This window comes from Bradysia coprophila, unplaced genomic scaffold, assembly GCF_014529535.1.
Source record: "Bradysia coprophila strain Holo2 unplaced genomic scaffold, BU_Bcop_v1 contig_350, whole genome shotgun sequence".
In the NCBI taxonomy this organism is placed as follows: Eukaryota; Metazoa; Arthropoda; class Insecta; order Diptera; family Sciaridae; genus Bradysia; species Bradysia coprophila.
The window spans coordinates 3,654,805-3,675,128 of NW_023503608.1; the positions used below are offsets into that span (position 1 = coordinate 3,654,805).

A 20,324-nucleotide genomic window follows, 5' to 3' on the forward strand; every position below is an offset into this window, starting at 1 on the left:
ACCTGCTTAAAAACGACTCACACATGCCACACATTTTAGCAAATAAAATCGATAACTTTTTTCGCTCTTTCGTTCGAAATAGCTCGACTCGATAATACAAAATTAATTTAATTTTTTAGGCCAACTACATTTACGTAAGAAAAGAATTTTTAAGAAATTCATTTTGCAGCGATTCGTACCAGAGCCAAGACTACAATTTGTATTTGATCAGATTGACACAAAAAATGCGAGTTCTTTTTTCATTGTGCAGATAATTAAGACGCGTGTATTTATTTCTCATTTATATTTTTGTGTATGTTTTAGTTCTCAAAAAACACATACCAATCGATTTTACCAGTTAATGCAATACATTTTTGGTATAAAGAGACCAAACAAATTTGGAACGCCGCTCACTATCAGTTCGATTTGATCGATTAAAGTGACACTGAATGAGGTTGTCACTTTAATCGATCAGATCAAACTGGCAATGAGCTTCATCAAAATTTATTTGATATTTTTTTTACCAAAAATTCATTGCATTAACCGGCATTAACTGGAAAATCTTTTTTTTTTGCTTTATTGGTTTTTGTGACCTTGCACGGTCATACATACAGTGAAGTTCTTTGTTGTCTTCGGTCTTTCGCTACTTGCTGCTACCATCCAAAGGAGCATCCAAAGGTGCATTCATAAACGTATTTTAAAGGTATCTAACAATTCTGTTATTTTCAGCTTTGTGTTTGATTTACTCCACGTCATGTCAGTGTGTCCTGGTACACAGTTTAATAATAACACTTGCAGGCAAAAAAGATCGATTGAATTTGTGAAATCCATTTTTTGCAATTATTTGTCAGATTTCATTTAAAAAAAAACTCTTACAAGAGCAAAGTGTGACGTAAGTCCTAGTATTATAGTAGATTGTGGATTTAAGCACTATTTCACCGAAATCTCAATGATTGACGCTGTCGGCAAGTCGGTCACTTCCGTCACTGCACCGAACAATATTCATGGACAATGTAATAACGATAACAACTTCCACAATTTGTTTCTGTTCCATTTTTTATCCATTTTTAAGATTTTTAATTTTCCTCGCTTAAATAACAGACTTTTAAGCACAGCTTATCTTTGAGAAAAGCTTGCTTGATTTTCTCGATAAAGCAAAATAAAATGAAATTCAATAAGGAAGGGACGGATCGATTTTATTCGTGATTTTTTGTCACATATCAGCAGAAACACGAGAAATGAGAAACTCGTATATCGGGCATTCACAAAATATTGTCTCATTTAAAAGATTTTACAAAAAGAAAATCTATAGTGCTATTTTCCCACTCAATTTCACACTCAAATCACATCCTCATTTGATGTGAGGCTCAAAAATGATGACCCAGTAGAAAGAAAATGTCGGCGGTAATCTTAAAAATTACGTTTTACAGGAAACGCTTTAGCTTAAATGTGTGTATGTTTCCGGTGAAATAAATTAGTTTGAAACCATCCACTTTTGAGGATCTTTACGATAACACATTTAGTAAGAGGGGTGTCACATTCCTTATTGTCAAAAACCAGATTCGATCATTTTATTTTGCTTTTACCTTATTTTCGATTTTCTCGAGTTTACTTGATGCTTCCGAATTTCGGGAATTTTTCTTGGTTTTTTTGCTCGAAAAATATTACCAGCCAGTGGTGCGATTCTAACTTTTGGATTTTTTGTAGCAAAAAAATATTCTCTCTGTCAAACAAGACAAAAGTGAATTCAAACTTGACATTCAATTAGGTCCCCAATTAATTTAATGGAACCAAATATTTATTTTCTTCTGATTTAAAATTGCGAATGATTCTTCATCAAGCACAACGAAACCTTTTCTGCCTTTTTTGTTGATTAAATTTTTTTTTTGTATTTACCTGAAACTCGATATAAAGATTTCGGGGTTTTCTTTCCGTTGCGAACTTATTTTTTTTTTCTTGTATTCCTCAAAATATGATTGGAAAATTAATTGCAAATTTGGAAAATCTATGCGCTTTTTCTCGATATTTAAATCGTAACTTTCGGTTTAAAAAAAAATCAAAGTTACGCAAAACAAACATCAACGAATGGAACATGTAAATATGTAAATCGGTAAACTTTTGCCATCAAATAGACATAAAAGGGAAACCGGTAAAGGAATATATTCTTTGAAGTGAAACGTTTGAATCGTTTACCATCCCATCAGGACCAAAAAAAAAGGAATTCTCTGTTTTACATTTTCGATAAACATGTTAAAATTTAACTCAATTTGATAAATTTACCGCATTAAGTGTTATTTGCAAAGCAAAAGGTTTTAACGTTCATTTGTTACAAGGTTATTGGATTTAGCTAGCTCTGTACATATACCTACACGTAAACGTTTCTTTTTTTTTTGTTGATAAACAAAACATTGTAATGCATCCTAACCAGATCCAAAGCTTCGGCTAATAATCCTCTTTTGGGGAGGTAACGATAATCCGAAAAAGGTTTCCTACTGCTTTGACAGATTTGGGCACTTAAATAATCAATTCGACTGATCGTATTGTTTGAAATGCTTTTTTATGAAGTCTAGACCTGTTTGTGTGTCTATTTTTTTCTATCGCGATGAAGGAATAATGTCGTACATTAACCGGTAAATTGTTTTTGTCTTCGTTTGAATTTAGAGAAATGTTTCGATTTAGCAATTTTGACTTTGTGGATTAGACATTGTCTTTTTTAACACATTTATGAATTGTTGGTGGTTGTAGGTAGCCTATCTGGTAACTATAAAATGAATAGCACTCTCCTTATTATCAAGCGTAACGTCGCGCAATGAATTATTTATTGAGAATTATTTCCGCAGTGTACCAGAAAAATGTTTTCTAAATTTTTATTTTTTGAATGTTGTATTGCTTCGGTGGTGTTCCGAACATTGAAATAATTTTTTATGCATGAAGATTGCAAGTTACTTGACAATGAAATTGAAATTTGGAAATAAAATTTTTTGTTTTACGCGCCCTGACGAGATTTGGACCCCAGACCTCTTGCGTATGAAGCAAGCGTTCTACGTATCAAACCACAGGACTGAACAAAATTTTTTTCTAAACTTTCGAGTACTTTCTCTTTGACGATACTGTTCAAACCTATCCGGTAGAAAAAACAACCTTACTCTCCTCAACTGGCCAAGTTATCGCCTTTCCTTTTTCAATGCGAAAATTGGAAAACGATATCCACCACACACACAGAGAGAGAGAGAGGAGAGAAAGAAAAAAAAAACTTGAAATGGGTATGACATGACATTTGGAGTAAAGAAAGAATTTGATGGCAATTCCATGTGTTGTTTTAAATGTCAATTTGTTACTATCTTGTCGGATATTATTTGTAAATTGTAAGTACACATGTTCGTATATAATTGAAATGTCGTGAAAAATAAAGATGTAAAGATGTTAAACGACGTGAAGCCGATAAAAATGTGTATGGAGCATATAGCCTTTGCGTGATAGGTCAGAAGACTTTTCTTTAAAAGGATAATTTAACCGTTTGTGGCTTACATGGTGCATAGGTAAACAAGCTCTTACAGAACCGCGTTCTCCATCATCACAGTGCAACTTAACGATATCATTTTTACAGCCTCTGAATTACATATTTTGGGAGATAGAGGTCCCGTGAGCCATAAAGGATATGGTTGATTTCTATGGAAACACGTTTTAAGAATTCTTTTAGCACCTACAAGGAGATCATGCGGTTCATATCTCCATAAGAAAATTTATGACTTTCCTTGCCTAAACCTTTTATTGAATCGATATAAATGACAAATTTTCATGTTTTTTAAACGATTTAACAAAAAACTTTGCAGCTTTTAGGTGTTTCAAGTTGAAATTGTTAGGTGTACTTCAGTTCACTTAGCTAAGAAACGATATTCAACTGAGGCGACAATCTGTTGCACAGATGTTACTTCATATTTAAATATCGGCTTTAAAAAAAAAATTCTGTTTCAAATCAAACATTTTCTACCTCTATACCAGAGGCTATTTTTGAGATTTTTTTTTTGAATTTTCTCGATTTTCTTGAAATTTTCTCGATTTTCTTGAATTTTCGTGAATTTTTTTCTCGAATAAATCGCGAAAATTCAAGAAAGTATTTTCTCAAAAATAGGCCCTGCCCTACACATAATTTAGCAGAAAATGATTAAGCTGAACAAACAGAAAATATTTTTTGGAAATGAAAAAAAAAATAGGCAAACGAGAAACGACTCGTGTAAGAGCACTGCTAGAAAATTTAATTTTGTCATAATAATGCACGGCGTACGTTACGAACACATCACTCGTGTTTCATAAAAGATTTCTCACTTAAACTCAATGAAGTAATTTAATTTGAAAATTGCAAATTCCATTAGTGCAAGTTCACCCGTGATCCGACACCTTCTTCGCAGAAATCTAATAAAGCGACTGCATACTACGCAGACAACACATGCATATTGCACCAATGTTTAGATATTATTCAGTTTCACATACTTCAAAAATACGATAATGCTAAAACGACATGCATACTGTGCAACAAAAACATCATCCATATCAATGACGTAAAGCTTTTATACAAATTTCATTGATGATGGTCACATAATATGCCTGATATGGAAAATGATACAGTGACTAAGGTCACTGTTACAATTGACGCGAAAATATTACTCACCAATGAATGTAACGATTCATTCAGTAATGACTTATTATGCACTTTGTGTGAGTGTAAGAACGGATGACCTAAAGCTCTCTTTAAGCGTTTCATCTATTTCCATTCTCGCATGCGTTTTTTTCATTGCTAAATGATCGTCAATCGTATAGTAAAAAGTAAGGAAAAATGTATATAATAAATGCTCGTCACATGCAGCATAGATCAGGTAAAACAAAAATAGGATAGAAAATCTAAGAGTGGTTACACTCACGCACAGCCAGTGCTGTAAAATGACTGTCATTTTGTTGTTTCTTCAATGGGGAAGTCGGTAGTGATCCTAAACTTGGACTATGGGGTACACGAACACAAACAGTTGGCACTGGTGCCATATTTTGAGGATTCATAGACTTAATGTTGTTATTGCTGGTCGAAACTAAATTAGTTGTTGGAATTAATAATATTTAATGAAAAAGAAAAGTTTTTTTTTGGTAAGAAATAAAAAGAAATCTTTTTGCTATCAAAGAGAATTTTGTTGTCTTTTTCTATTTCATAAATAAATTTGGATTTGGGATAACAACGAATGTTTGGAATTTAGCAAGAAATTTAACATTTATTAAATGTTCGGTATAAAATCACGCCTTAATTGTATATTATCATTATGTACCTATCTACAGTACCGGTGTCATGCAGGAATATTTTTATAATTAAAAGAAAATAAAGTCGCTGACGAGAGACCAAAATGTTGTACATGGTAAGGGTAAATCATGCAACTATAATTTATGTATTAAAAAAATGGAACTCACTCAATTTATTATTTTCTTTTTTAATTTCGAAACTTTTTCAAACTTACTAATTGAAAAAGTCTGTCGATTTTATCTATTTTTAACCAATTTTATCGAACTACGTGGTAGTGGTGCATTTGAACATGACCACTATAATAATGAGATATCGAATAATGTTATTTTTGTCAACTGTTTAACTCTTGTCCTACACCTCTATTTGTACACGCAGAAAGAATTGGTTGTGATTTATATTTTCACCAACACAGGTGTGAAAATAAACATTTTCTCACCTTAGCTGAACTTCGGATTAACCTCAGGGAAAAGAGGAGGTGATTTCATGGTAAATTGTGGCCCTCGCTACGCTCGGGTCACGAACAACACCATCGAAAATGAAATTTCAATTTATGTCCCTTCGTTACAAAATAGCTATTTATTTAGGAATCGTTATATGCATAAAGTATATCACGCGTAGAGGGTCGAATTTATTATATAGCTATGTCACGCCGATACGCATCCATCAGCTCATCCAAAGAATTTTCGGGTACTAAAGTCATAGAATTTTACTCACTGCTTCCACGGAAAATGAGTCATTACTTCATTGACATGAACGTTAAAACTTATTTCTCGGGGGCTTGGTGAATACAACTTACGTAACAGTTTGAAACTTTGTAAAATTCGTGTATGATTGCATCCCTCGAGCATCACTTGGCAAAATAAAAAGTACCGCACAAAGAAATAATCTACTATTATTTTGTTACGTCCTGGGTACAGACTTCTGCAACGAGACTGTGATAGAGGTGGAAGGGCTGTTACTTATGCATGACTTAAACTTTACGAATGGACACAAAAAGGAAGATGTAAAATTGTGAGAAAATAGATTTTAATTTCACTGGAAAGGAAAGTTAAAAATACACCGAAAGAATGAGGGCTTAGAACATTCTCAAAAAATGAATTTCTAAGAAGACATTTTAATGCAAAAATTACATCGAATATTTAGTGACTAAGATTGAACTCAACTATGACGGTCACAGTTCGAAAGCCATTGAGATCTGCTTCTGTCATTAAGACCAACAATTTCTTTAGCTTGAATTGAAACCTAAACGCTAAATAGAAATTCGTGACAGCCTTTTGAAGAAATATGTGAAAATCAACGAAATATCATATATGAATTCCTCTTTAAACAGCGATTAAATTCAAAGTAGTTAGAAACGATAATTGGCATACGCCAAGCTTTAAGAAAATATCAACTGTAGTTCAATAAAAAATCATCCCTCAGCAAGAATTCCATATAGAATCCTTTCGGTCACGTTGTAGAGTGTGCGAGTGTTAGTTGGCAGCATACATTAGGGAGATTTCGATTTTAACTTATCATTATAAATTGATGTAAGACTTCGAATTAATAAGTAACTTCTCCAAACCAAGAACAGTGCAGTCAAAAAGTTGCTGAGCAATAGAACAATAGATGTACGAACAATTGAGTTAATTTCGATTGTTCGCATGTTCGGCTACTTTATGAAGAGTTCACTTATAATTTCCAATTTTTACATCAACTCATAAGTGAAAATCGCAATCTCCCTATTATTCCCTTTTTTCAAATACTCATTTCGTCTAGATGTAGATTGTAGAACCATACCACTTGCGATGAGTCGAAAGGATGTTGTAAAATTACTTACAAAGACGGTTAAATACAACGTTGAAATTTCAGTTGTGATTTCAGCGGAATTATGCTTGACAGAAAAATTAAAATTGTTGTAAAAAAAACAGTGGAAAACTGCGCTTCAAAGTCCTTCAAATCGATGTAAAAAAATGGAAGAGAAAAATGTCTGCAAGCGATACCTATCACCTTAGAAAAACATAAGAAAACTGAAAGTCAAATGGGTGTAAAGTCCATGTTATAGTTAAAACCGAGGATGATAAAAAGAAAATAATGTTGTACTATGTCGGAAACACAAAAGCTTTTTTTTACTTTCACATGTACAGAAGAAATTTTACGACAACTAAGTTTGCATGAAAGAAAATGAATTGTCTAGAATGTAATGAGCAAATTGCAAAATGAAATGCTGTGCTTCCATAAATGAGAAAATGATAAAATATTTTGCATCCTCTACAACACAGTTAATACAATGGCCCATTAATAGAGTCGACTTCGACTGGTTTCAGGCGGTTTTATATTATTCCCGCCAAATTCACATACATTATAAAGAACATTGCTAAGGAAGAAGAAGAAAGAAAGAAAAATGATAAAACAAAACACAAAATGTATACATCGAATAAAGCACACAACAGAGCACGACAAACATCTTAACGTAATAATAAACACGAAATGAATTGTCTAAATAAAATATCAGAAGCGTTTCTCAGGCGTTTTGTCTTTTGCGTAGTAAAATATAAACCAACCAAAAGCGCGTGATATACACATCTTCTATATAGAATAATGATAAGTACTCTTTATTAAGAGCGTGGTTCTACACCAATTTCGTGGTCTTAATAAAATGTAAAAGGCTTTGTTAATGACTTTGATTGAGCCTATGCCTATTTTAAACATTAAACTTTTATGTATATAGAGCCAAGTACATGAATAAAACGTAAATAAAGTGATTTAAAACAGATATATGTATGCCAAAATCAATTATGAAATACAAACGATTGTAATTTTGATTGAGAATTAACAAAGTTAATCAAATTGACGCTAGAGATTTATGTAAATTTCAATGTATATACACACACAACACTCACCCTCTTTCGGTGGATCCGATGTGGTTGGAGTTTGATTTTGATTTACAACGAAAGCCGAATTCTCTTCTTTTGTTATGCTCATGTAGTAGCAGGTATCATCCTTTTTCATTATATGTCGGGGACCGGGATTTAGCAGTATGGTTTCTTCGTAGAATTCGGGTAATTCTGCTGGTCGAACGCCCACCAATGCAACGCCATACCTAAGTGGAAATGGTAATTTTTGCGATAAGAATTTTTGTGATATGTGATCGCCCAAAACCATTACAGTGGAGGGTGACGCAAGTCCAGTTATCTACTTTCAAAAGAACTGATGTCGGTGTAGGTGACGCTTACAGATTCAAAACGCAAAAAGATATGCGTCACAAATGGCAGCTCATGAGGAAAGCACGCGAAAGTTTAATCAACAAAAATTTTACCCGAAAAACTTTAGAAAAAAAATATTTAAAAAAATTGTGTCATAAGTGGCAGGCGTTGAGGAAGGAAAATTTTGAAAATTGTGAAATATATTGCTTTAAAGAATGAAATTGAAACGGAAGAAAGCCGAATCATCTGTCACTTTTTGACACAATTTTTTATAATTTTCTTTCTAAAATTTTTCGAGTAAAATTTTTGTTGATTAAACTTTCGCGGACTTTTCTCATCAGCTGCCATTTGTGAAGCATATCTTTTTGCGTGTCGAATCTGTAAGCGTCACCTACACCGATATCAGATCTTTTGTAAGTGGATAACAGGACTTGCGTCACACCTCCACTGTAAGTGGTTTTGTAAGTTGTGATTTTTTAGAATTTGGTCGCGGATAATAGTCAATCATATTGTAACGAAAATATTATTCTTACAAATCTGTATAACTTTCTCTTTGATCTGAACCTTCCAGCTTTCATTTGACGAAAGTCGAAAATTTGACGAAATTCAAAAATTTGACGAAAGTCGAAAATTTGCCGAAAGTCGAAAATTTGACGAAATTCAAAAATTTGACAAAAAATCGAAAATTTGACGAAAATCATAAATTTGATGAAAATCAAAAAGTTGATGAAAATCGAAAAATTGACGAAAATCGAAAATCTTACGAAAATCGAAAATTTGTCGAAATTCAAAAATTTAACGCACTTAAAACGCTCATAGCTTCAAAATAAGCGACTCTTTAGCCTAACTTAGGGAAACCATGAAACACGCATAGACTAGAATCTAAAACTCTATAAATTTGTCTTTTAAACGAGGTTTCTATTCAGTTATGGCTGACATAGCTCGCCTTAGGCCTTTTATTCCATGCACTTTTGGCACAATTTCCGAGATAAAACTTTTAAATTAGTATAATATGAACGCATCAGTAAATCTGTATTTATTTAAGGAAAAAGTGGAAAAAAACCATGAGAATCAGTTAAGTCTGGTCGAACCCATTGTACATACTTTATTGATACATCGATAATATCCAATTCACCAACTCTGGGCGGAATAAAATTCGAAATGTTAAATACTTCGTACCAGTCCAGAAAATTTTATTGTTGACTTTTCATGTGTACCCTGTACCCAGGTTGTTGTTTATCAATTGCTAGCGATTTTTAGAACTCCCTAAGTCCCTTATACAAGATGCTGAACAAACATTATGGTTTTGGTAATTATGAGAATTAGAACCGTCAACAATAACAAATGGCTGATATCTTGTACGTCGGTTTATAAATCTACATCAACATGAAAAAAGGATTTCAAGATAAAATTCCCTTCATTCGAATCGCTAAAACTTTCTCCGCTTTGCTTCACAATGTGAATCAATGGTACACGGCCATGTTACACATTATATTTTGATGAAAATAAGTCTGAATAACCCAAGACATCTATCCCCAAAAACATGACATTAATATAAAATGAACCAATCGATTCCGATATTTCCATACAAAAATCCGTAATGAAACATTGAAAAACAACCTCGAACGTAACTTACTTTCTATGCGAGTGAAAACTTGCGTATGTAAAACTTTTGCCTTCGTATTCTCCAAAGAATCGACTGTCGCCCAAAATTATGTGATAGATTTCGTTGCCGGAACATTTTCCGTAGAGACGATGCCATTCTTCAGGCGATTGTTGGCCTTCCCTATATCACAAAATGAAACAAATATTCAGGTTGATGTTTCGACAATGGTTGGGATTGAATTCAGTGCGGTAAAAACGAGGGTCTACATGAATAAACCAGCAGCTGTATGATACTCACTGTCCCCGTGATGTGTGCAAAATCAATGTGACTAACGTACTGGCACCGGGACACGTACAATTGTTCGCCAACAACGCATACTTAAACTCATCTTCACAAACGACGTGCTCAGCAAACTTTACGTGCAATTTATGTTCAGGCCTAGGAATAATCAAAATGTCATTTTAATTGACTGTTGATCGAACGACCGCAGTGACAAACCTAAAAATTTGTACATATTGTGGCACATTCGGAGCGAAATCCTTTACCGCCCATGATCTTAATATTGTATGTTCATCAGCAGCCGTTTTATCCGCATAATTTCTTGCTGCCAAAATGAAGCACGCCTCGGCTTCATTCATTCTAGCCCTAGCTAAATCACCATCTTTAAGGCATGATCCCTGGTGGTAAATTCAATTTTGCTAAATTTATGCGATTCATTAAAAAAATATCTAAACACTCACCTGAATGTAAATAACTCGTTGCGCCCAAATTGGAACTTGAAGGATCATTCGCATTGTTGTATCTAGTTCCATAGGACTTAACAACACAACATAAAAATCCTGTAACAATGGATGTGCATAGAATTCATTTAAGAAGTCCATTATTGTATCTGCGTGCAGTGTTGTTGAACAGACAACTACGTGTTTTTCGCTTTGAGCACGATGCGATGAATAACTACCGCCCAGCTTTTGTCGTTCCATCCATGTAAAGGCTAATTGTTCAAACTAAAAAAAAAAAGTGTTTAGAACTTCAGAAACAGGGTGTGATGCTCATATATATAATTTAAATAATTTAATTTCAGGTTTCTCGGAAACCTGAAAATTTCACTATCGGGAAATTCATTCATTTGCACATAAGGGCGGACCACATGTGTGTACAATAATGTTTCAAATTAAATTCAGTGACAATTCAGCTTGAATCAGAATTAATACTATACCCCAATTGGCGACATTTTCTGTTTCTGTTAATTATAACCTAAGTTAATTATCGTCACCAGTAGTACATGTCTGTTAACAGACAGTCTGTTGGTAAGTATACCTTTCACATTTATTAAATATTAAGTGATTCAATTACTCATCATGACGCCACGGTAGTAAGGCGCCGTGACGCTAGTCCTGACACCCTAAAAAATGTGTAAACAATTTCCGTAGGGCAAAGGCACTTTTTGACTTCCTTTTTGTATTTCAAGTATTTTGTGACATAAAAAAACTCATGAGTTTCAGGATATCCAGGACTAATGGACTTTCCTTAGTTTTCCAGAAATTTTCATGGATTTTCTTAGGATGTTTTTGGTTAAAAGAAAATTTTTTGGTCCCGCCGTGCCCTCGTGGAATGTCAAAAGAATACCCTAATTAATGACGTTTTTATCTTTAAACTTGATTGGTTTTCCTAATTTATCAATTTACAGTTATCCTAAATGAAAACATCCGGCTCCTAAGCTTTCTTCAGGTTCAAAAAAATGTCTTCCTAAACGATTCCACCATTTCTTAATTACATATTGAATGTCGGTATTTTCTCGTCTTAACCCCCCGTATATCGATTGAAATTAAAATTGAAACGAACGTCGCAATCCCCAGTATTGTATATCTTACACAATCTCAGTGATGTATGCGGATAACCAAGAATCAATATTCGTTCAAAATGTTATCTTTTCAGTTGAAGAAAATGACGATATAATTGAGTTTGAGTTCATTTACTCGATATTCTTCGAACGTTGCATGTGGTAAATGTAGCACCATCACAGCTATATACACAAATGTAGACACGGAATACACGCTAGGAGTTAAACCACATTTTTTCGTAGAATCATGACATCCATCATTTCTTTGGATTTACTGAGAGTGTCGGTACTTTAGAAAATCTTAAGCAAAACAAGTCTTATTGTGATATGCATGAATTTCCACTCTTGTTACCCTAAACAAATTCAAAATGTTCGCATCCATATTATACCCCATACGAGTGGTATAGTCTATCAATATTCGCTTGAAATATATATAAATAACTCAATAGCAATTCAATTTACCTGTGTCGGCAGAACGATCAGAGCCACACAAATCATGATGACCATGTATAGTTGAGATGGCCAAATATCGGGCACAAAATCACCATAACCGACTGTTGAGAACGTAACAACAACATAATAGGTACTTTGGAATAAGTTCAAGTGTCTGTGTCCAGCTCTTTGAAAATGTTGTATGCCACAAACACTGTGAAATGATATTTTTTTTAGTTGGCGAATAATGGGTGACATTTTCAAAGGTAAATTGTGTTATCAAAGCAGTTTCATATATGAAATGATATGGTTAAAATTAGGTTATATTGTGGTGATTTGATTTAAAGTAAACGTGGAAATGTATATTATACATGTGGAAGTGTGTTTAGAGCATGTGGGAGACTGATAGCCTCTTATAAAGGAATGACATTTTAATTGAATATTCCGGTTCAACGAAATTTCATATTATACGGCAAACTTTAATACATTTCGTTGTGTGCACAGCCATTCTAATTTCATTGTGTCCATTTTCTTTACCACCTGCTGATTTATGTCTATGTTACGATGTAACATTGTTTTGTTTTCATACGTATATCTACTAATAGACAACACGTCACACGAACGCACGAGTGCACCACCTTATAAATACTTGACACAAAAACAACAAGAAAACCAGACTGCGGAAAACCTTTTTTTAATTTTTTCTGCAAAACTTTGATAAATGGTTCTAATCAAGGAATAGGATTCAGAATTAAGTTACACAATTTCCTGATATTTGCTGAAAACTATATACCATCGAAATGACAAAAAAATAATTAAAAAGGTTTTTTTGAAAGCGGTACAGGGAGAGAAAAGTGTAATTCGATATGTTTTAGGAGTTCGAGTTGTTGTGGTTTGTAAATGATCCCATACAAAGTTTGTTGAACAAATAAAAATGTAGATTTCATTCTTGTTTCGAACGAGTGCCTAACCAAAATTTAGAACATAAAAATCTAGATTTTCATTTGTTCAATGAATTTCTTGTAAAATCTGTTACAAACAAGAACAACTTCCAAATTAGAAGAAAATGTAGAATTGCACTTTTTTTCCTGTAAAACATGAGGCTCAGTTCTGGAAATTATGATTGATGAGAAAAGTAAATTTGTGGGACCATTCAGGAAAACTGGGTCGATCTTAGTGCTTAATGTATGTATGAGTTATTTTCATGTCTACGAATAAAAAATCAACTTTTGTGTAAAGTTTGTTGATTCAAGGCGAAGTCTGGCTCGAAAAACACACGAAAACGTGACATTCGACCTGAGTTATATAATGGATTGCACGTGGTGACGTCATAGAAATAAGTCCTTGAACTGCAAAAAGGACGAATTTTATATAGTACATTACATACTGGCTTGGAGATTTTTTTTGACAAGTGTGGTGTAGTGTTGACTGAAGTCGAAATAAATCTTTAAACCATTACCGGCGAAGCGGGTACATCGAGTAATATTTCTATAATTTTGCAATTAGGACTTTCGCCACATTACAATTTTTATTAATTTCTTTGTCTTTCGACCGTAGTCAAAATACGTAACCCAAGTACGGATGAGAAGTGAAACCGTACGGATGAGAAGTGAAACCGTAGTTGTAGAATTCGATAAAAAAGAATCTGATTGAAATAAGTAGAACCTTTTTCGTTCACAAAATCAATTACCATTTCTGACCTGTTTCGCGGACTAAAAAACAAACAAAAAAAAATCTTCGAAAAACTCTGTGTTTGCTTTTGTGGCTCATCTCCTGTTATTTGTCTATCGGAACAATTTCAACGTTCGAAATGCTTAAAACTAATACTGTCAACCATTCTTATACATACCTGGTAAAGACAAGACACAGCAGCGTCGCTGATAAAATAGTCAACTGTTGCGACAATGCTGATTGAGACTTTTGCATCGCTCTGTGCAAATCATTCTGTCAATGAAGAAAATGTTTTCTCTAAATTAAATCAAATATTTAACAAGGCTTCAACTTCATCTTCCGCAAGAAGTTTTTTTTCTGAATTGAGGTCAATACGCGTGGAAGTAATTATTTTTTCTTCGTTTATTAAGAAAAAAGTAACGAAGAAAGGGCAAAGAAAAGTTCTACTTAACTTAGAAAATAATAATTTAATGGAACAAAAGCACTTACAAACATATTTTCCAACGATCGTTTCGCTAGCCAACAATTTAAAAATACGGGAATAAATAAATTTCTCATTGGAGGCCATAGTATCTGAATGAAATGAATAAAAAAAAATTAAAATTTGTTTAAATTGGAATATTAAATTTGAATTACTGTCAATGCAAACGGTATTGTCGTCACCAATTCTAGTATAAAATGAAATGATAGGATTTGCTGCCAAATATTTCCCTGAAAATATTAAAATCTGAGTGCTTACGGAAAGATTTAAATAAATTGTGTTAGACTAAGCTACTAACTACAAAGGCAGTGACGCATGTGAGTTGCAATTATTTACAATTTAACAATTCACAAATTACAAAATACGCGACAAGTATGTATGGAAATTTTTTGAAAATATAATGTTTTTATGTAGCGTATGTTTCTGTGTGACACATCCTTCCCCAAAATTGCTGGGGAGAGGGTCTCCTATTTAAAAAAATCATTGAAGTGATTAATGTGTTTCGATGGTATACTAAAAATGATTATTATAAACAAGAACAGATTATCATGTCGATGATGTCTGCAGTTTGAAAACGATAAGTGTTCTTTCAAAATGTAAAAAAATGAAGACGAGTTATTTTGATGAAGAGATCAAATGGTTGTCTATTCTTGAACTTGAAGTGACATGATAGCTTTAAAATAAACGAAATGACGGCTCCCAACGCATAACAGCAGTAACGGCGAGTCATCTGTTATTGACAGTGAAGATGAAAGTATGATCAATGATCTCTGGCTGATGTTCACTTATATTATATAGCTAAATATATGTTACAACTAATGAAGTAAAAGATTTTGTGTTTAACATTTTCATATCGCGAAGTAACAGATTTTTTGTTTGTGACGTGATATATTTGAACACTATTTAAAAATTCAATAAATTTTAGTCATCAGATCTACAACTCAAAACTAACCAATTAATCCATCGAATTGGTATTACAATTTAAAGTTTAGTGATTTGAAGTGCTTACAAATATATATAGAATTTCAACTACTTAACAATGACTTAATCGGGTTTCACGTATATTTACATACTTATGCACGGTATAGTGCACTTTACATCACTGTTTGTGACAGGGAAAATACACTTACCGTTCACAAACATGTATAATGTGTTACGTCACTGCTTGTAAATGCTTGTTTAGGCACGTGTGATTACTCCACTCACCTTCGGCTCGTTCCGCAAACCTGACACTAGCCTAAACAAATATTTACAAACAGTGACGTAACATACTAAAAAATATGATTGTTAGTTAGACGAGGACCGTTAGTTCGTTCCAAAGGGAAATGAAAATAAAACGTACCAATGACGTACCAATAGTGATATTTTATCGACCTAAAGTGCCCCTTTCATCACAAAATTCATATTTTCATCAAATTCTCCAACATTTTTCAATCTGAATTTTTGAACAAGGTTTTCATTGTTATTAAGATATATGACCGGGAAGCATATATTTGTTCCACAAAAGTGAGGCGTTATGCGGTTCGCATTTTAACAATTTATTTTTAGTCTTAAGATTTTCTGTCATTTACGAATTCTTCGATTCAATGACTGCGAATCTCCGCATTTTTCGGTATACAAAATGACACACGAGTGTATAACATAATGTACGTATACTTCAGCACTAAAGCTGTTAATTTTTCATTTTAACTACATCAGTATACGTCGAGGAATTCTTCTCCGGGCATAAATTTATGCTTCTGAAATTTATTTATTTTGCGCGCGTGACTGGTGCACAGGGAAATAATTTTGTTTTTGTTAAACTAATACATTTTGCGTATATAACTGCCAGTACAAATATTAGGGAAAAAAAAGAAACATTTCACGTTTATTCCGTCTGTTCCGTCTCATGTACGCTGCTGATAAAAAACGTCTATACCACGGAACCATGATGCATGTTTGCAATAGGTAACAATCGAGAATGTGCTGCTTTGTGCGTCACATCTTGTCGGAATGTCAATACGTGGAATCAAGACGACACATCCCTATCAGGGTTTTTTGCATGCAGAATCGGTTGATTTTTCTATACAATCAGAGCTTCGGAACATTGTACTGTTGTACTATAATATAATTGATAAAAGGTTATCCGACTTTATTGCAGCACGTACTACACACCGCGTGACAGCAAAACATTGATCGCGCCACAAAAATAAAAGTTATAACCTCGGTTATAACAAACCTCAAACGGTTTTCCAAATCTATGATTCCATCGACGGGAAACACTATTGTTGTCTCGCTGTATAATGTACGTATACATGTAGCAGTAAGGTCGGTTACCTGTTTTAATAATTAATTAGGCTGCACAATGCTCGACCATTGATGTTTTTTATTTTTATTTTTTAATTGAGCACCTGAGGCCATTAATATTGTATTGGACTGGTATAATTTCTCCAATAATGTCGATGATACCTCTTTTGATTCAAATGGAATATTCCAATCGCTACACCTATTCTGACTAGCATAATTGTCACCAAAACCGCAACTACAGTAACGAAAATGTCCAGCACTAAAGCTAGAAATACAATGACGAGTTGCTGACAAAGTCGAGGGGTTAATATCTTCAAAATAATTCCAAGAGTGATTTGCCACTCGGACGAAGTTTCAAAACAATAAAATTAATTTCTGCTCAGATTGATTATATAGCTCGATTGAGAGATGATGTTTTTCTTTTCATAATTTCTTTTCGTTTACTAAACAACATGAAACAAAACAAAATTTGGCAGGTCAATCATAAATATATTGTCGATGAGGAGCAACAAATGTTATTTCTATTCACCTCAACACTCAACATTCGCATGCCACTTACAGCTCGTGAATATGTTTATTATATCGAAATGCTGTGTCTTAATATACACGATGACCCTGACCAAATAATTTATTAATTTATGGTGAAAGCTTTGCACAAAGCTCCCACGAGGACACATTATGGTGATATAATCTGTAAATATTGGTAATTCGTTCCATATTGACTTAGACTTCGGACAGCTCTATATTCTGTGGATGTGACTATATATAAAATACATTGTTCATCCACCCATCCGTACAATGAAACATATTTATTTGTCCCCAGTCAGATATTAACGCTCAGAAGCTTATTTGCTGATAATAGTATATATTGCCGTGAACGGGAACATATGGTTATGGACTTTTGTAATGTGTAAATTGAGATTCCGTGAATGTTTTACCAAATTTTACATACGAACAACTGTATCTTTGCCTAATCTAAACACGAACGTTAAATAATCAATTATTTGTTTTCTACACATTTTCGGTGAACTGGATGTGTGTCAACATGTTGGCAAAATATTTTATTTCCGAGTATTTATCAAGCTTAAACTTTGTGTTTTTGTTGGATATGACTTTCGCTATCCAATATTGTACAACAGTGTAATGTATCGTTGTCAGGCGACGATATTGGCAAATCTTCAACCAATTAGCTGTGTGTGGGTTGTAAATGTATTGGTACTAGAGTTGAAGCTGTGAAGTTTTACTTAATCTTGTTACTTCGCGTTCGCACAAAAGCTTTTAAACTAAAATATGTGTGTGTAATCTTTGACGATATCGAAATGGACCTCTTTTTCGTACTAGAGCAGTGAAGAATTTTTATTTCATTCCATTTTCAAAAAAAAAATCAATGAAAAAAGCTGATCATCTGTGACTGACAATGACGAGCAAAATAAACGACAGGCAGAGGTTAGTTGTCTCTTATTATATCGAACCGTAATGTTAAATCTAATGAAGTAAAAGATTTTGAAACAAACAGTAAACAAAAGAAGTAAATGAATTTATGATATTCTGAGCTTGACGTTTGTCGAAGCTTAAAATTGCACTAGCAACATAATCTATTCATTGAATAGGTAATTGAACAATACTGAACACCCGCATTTTGCGAAACATGTTTGATAATACGAAATTCTGAAACCACAGAAACTTGAACAGGTTAGATTTTCCATCGAATGAACAACCATTTCTCTGATAACTCCTTCGAACTACATCTTTCGTATGCATTCCAATTTACTGGTTTGAAATGCACTTGTTTACCATTTGTAAGTATATTTATGTATCCAGTTATTCTGGTCCACAGTGGCGTGGCTTTTAAGCGTAATTAAGTTAAAAGTTGGAATTTCCACACAGAAGAGCTAATTTATGAGTGTTTCTGCGCATGGCCTATTTTTAGGAAACATTTTCACATTTTGCAAAATACAACTTCTTAAATAATTCCAACGAAATACTTCTTGCTTGGATTGATATGATTAAAAAGTTAGATTCTGTAAAACTAGCAAAAGAGTTGGCAGGATTCGAAAACTTTCAAAAAATTGATTATCCAAAAAATAAATGCCTTGGCTCTATGTGTTCACTAAATGAAAATGTTAAACAAGAGATACAAAGTTATTTGGATATCAGCCTAATTTACCTAAACTCACTGTTGTGTAAATTGTGTAATATTTCTGGACGACAAAGCAAAGTTATTCAATTTGTAAATTTGATTAAAGTTAGTTTATATGTTTTAACATCGTCTACATTCTATACACATTCATCAAATTATATTAAAATGTTATCAAATAAACAATAAAACTACGAACGTAATACGAACAAAGAAAAGCCAGCATTTTCTATTTAATTTCCGGTTATTAGATTTAAAATTGATTACCTTGTATCCGAGATATGTTAACAGAAGTGCTTCTGTCAGTGATATAAGTGCTAAGACTAACTGTACAGCCCACAATTCAACCGGTCGATTTACCCACAATATCGCATCCCAATTGATGATTGGATTTTCTTGAAATTCTTCTTCCGTTAGCGTGGCTGATTCGAAGAATTCCGTTTTATTTCCTACTGTACAACCGAAACTGAAAAAAAGGAAAATACATTAAGTAGCACAAAGTGTTTATATCTAATTTTACAATGCCACAGAACGAGCTTTTGACCATGACATGGACATGTATGCGTATGATATAGCCGTAGGTACGCTTTTTTAAATAGTTCGAATTGAGGTTCAAAAAGAAAATCGGTCAGACTGACCTAATTATTCGTAATAGATATGGTCGTTTATATCAATCCGAATATACTATAATTTTCCCGAAAATACCCTCTTTATTGTCTGAAATATCATCATTTCATAAGACAGCTGAGACGAGAGGAGAAATAGCACTGTTTCCAACCGAAACTTTATGAAAATAAGTTTCTGTATCTGCTGTATTACCATCCTGATATAAAAGCAGATTGTATTCAAATTGACATTTTATTCTTGGAACGGTACTAATGGGACATTGTACTTAAAAACATGTTGCATGCATACCGATTCTATATCTAGCGTGAACATGAAATTCCATTTCAGACAACCTCACTTTTTCTTCCCTTTTTCCATCTTTTAAATTATTTTGTGAACCGACTGGGAATTCTCTTATTAGGAAGTCGAAATAAAATTTTCAAATATTTGAATATTTAATCGAAAATAATATACAGGCTGGGGACTTGGTCACTGGGTGAATATATAGATTAAATTTAGTCGTTCAGCTGTTGGTCAGAAATATTTATTGAAAGTTACGAAAAGTGTGTGCGCTTTAATTAAAATTGAAACCACTCCAGTAAATGCTTTTAGTCTTTGTGGTTTTTATTTTCTATCTAATTAACATAAAAGGAAACGAACGAATGGTTCATGTCAAGCCAATTAATATTAAAAACGAATTCAAAAGCAGTTTTCGTACAATTGACTAAATACGCCTGTGGCGGTAATAATAGACAAATTCCCACAAAAAATGGATCGCAACCCACAGAAAAAGTCCGTATACAGTGAAGGAGGAACA

The 20,324-nt window shown here is 33.3% G+C and overlaps 1 protein-coding gene across 8 annotated transcripts in view; it reads right to left on the minus strand.

The window, feature by feature from the left end:
- Positions 1–20,324, minus strand: part of LOC119080299 (potassium channel subfamily T member 2) — a 152,731-nt gene that overhangs the window by 20,585 nt on the left and 111,822 nt on the right. For all 8 annotated transcript variants that reach the window (XM_037188577.1, XM_037188578.1, XM_037188575.1 and 5 more), the window contains 11 exons: positions 19,169–19,367; positions 14,634–14,708; positions 14,487–14,570; positions 14,176–14,270; positions 12,357–12,540; positions 10,795–11,058; positions 10,553–10,731; positions 10,352–10,492; positions 10,085–10,234; positions 8,146–8,345; positions 4,899–5,060 (listed from right to left, as the gene is read on the minus strand). In XM_037188577.1, the coding sequence (XP_037044472.1) occupies positions 4,899–5,060; positions 8,146–8,345; positions 10,085–10,234; positions 10,352–10,492; positions 10,553–10,731; positions 10,795–11,058; positions 12,357–12,540; positions 14,176–14,270; positions 14,487–14,570; positions 14,634–14,708; positions 19,169–19,367 (1,733 nt within the window). The remainder of the gene's footprint in view (positions 1–4,898; positions 5,061–8,145; positions 8,346–10,084; positions 10,235–10,351; positions 10,493–10,552; positions 10,732–10,794; positions 11,059–12,356; positions 12,541–14,175; positions 14,271–14,486; positions 14,571–14,633; positions 14,709–19,168; positions 19,368–20,324) is intronic.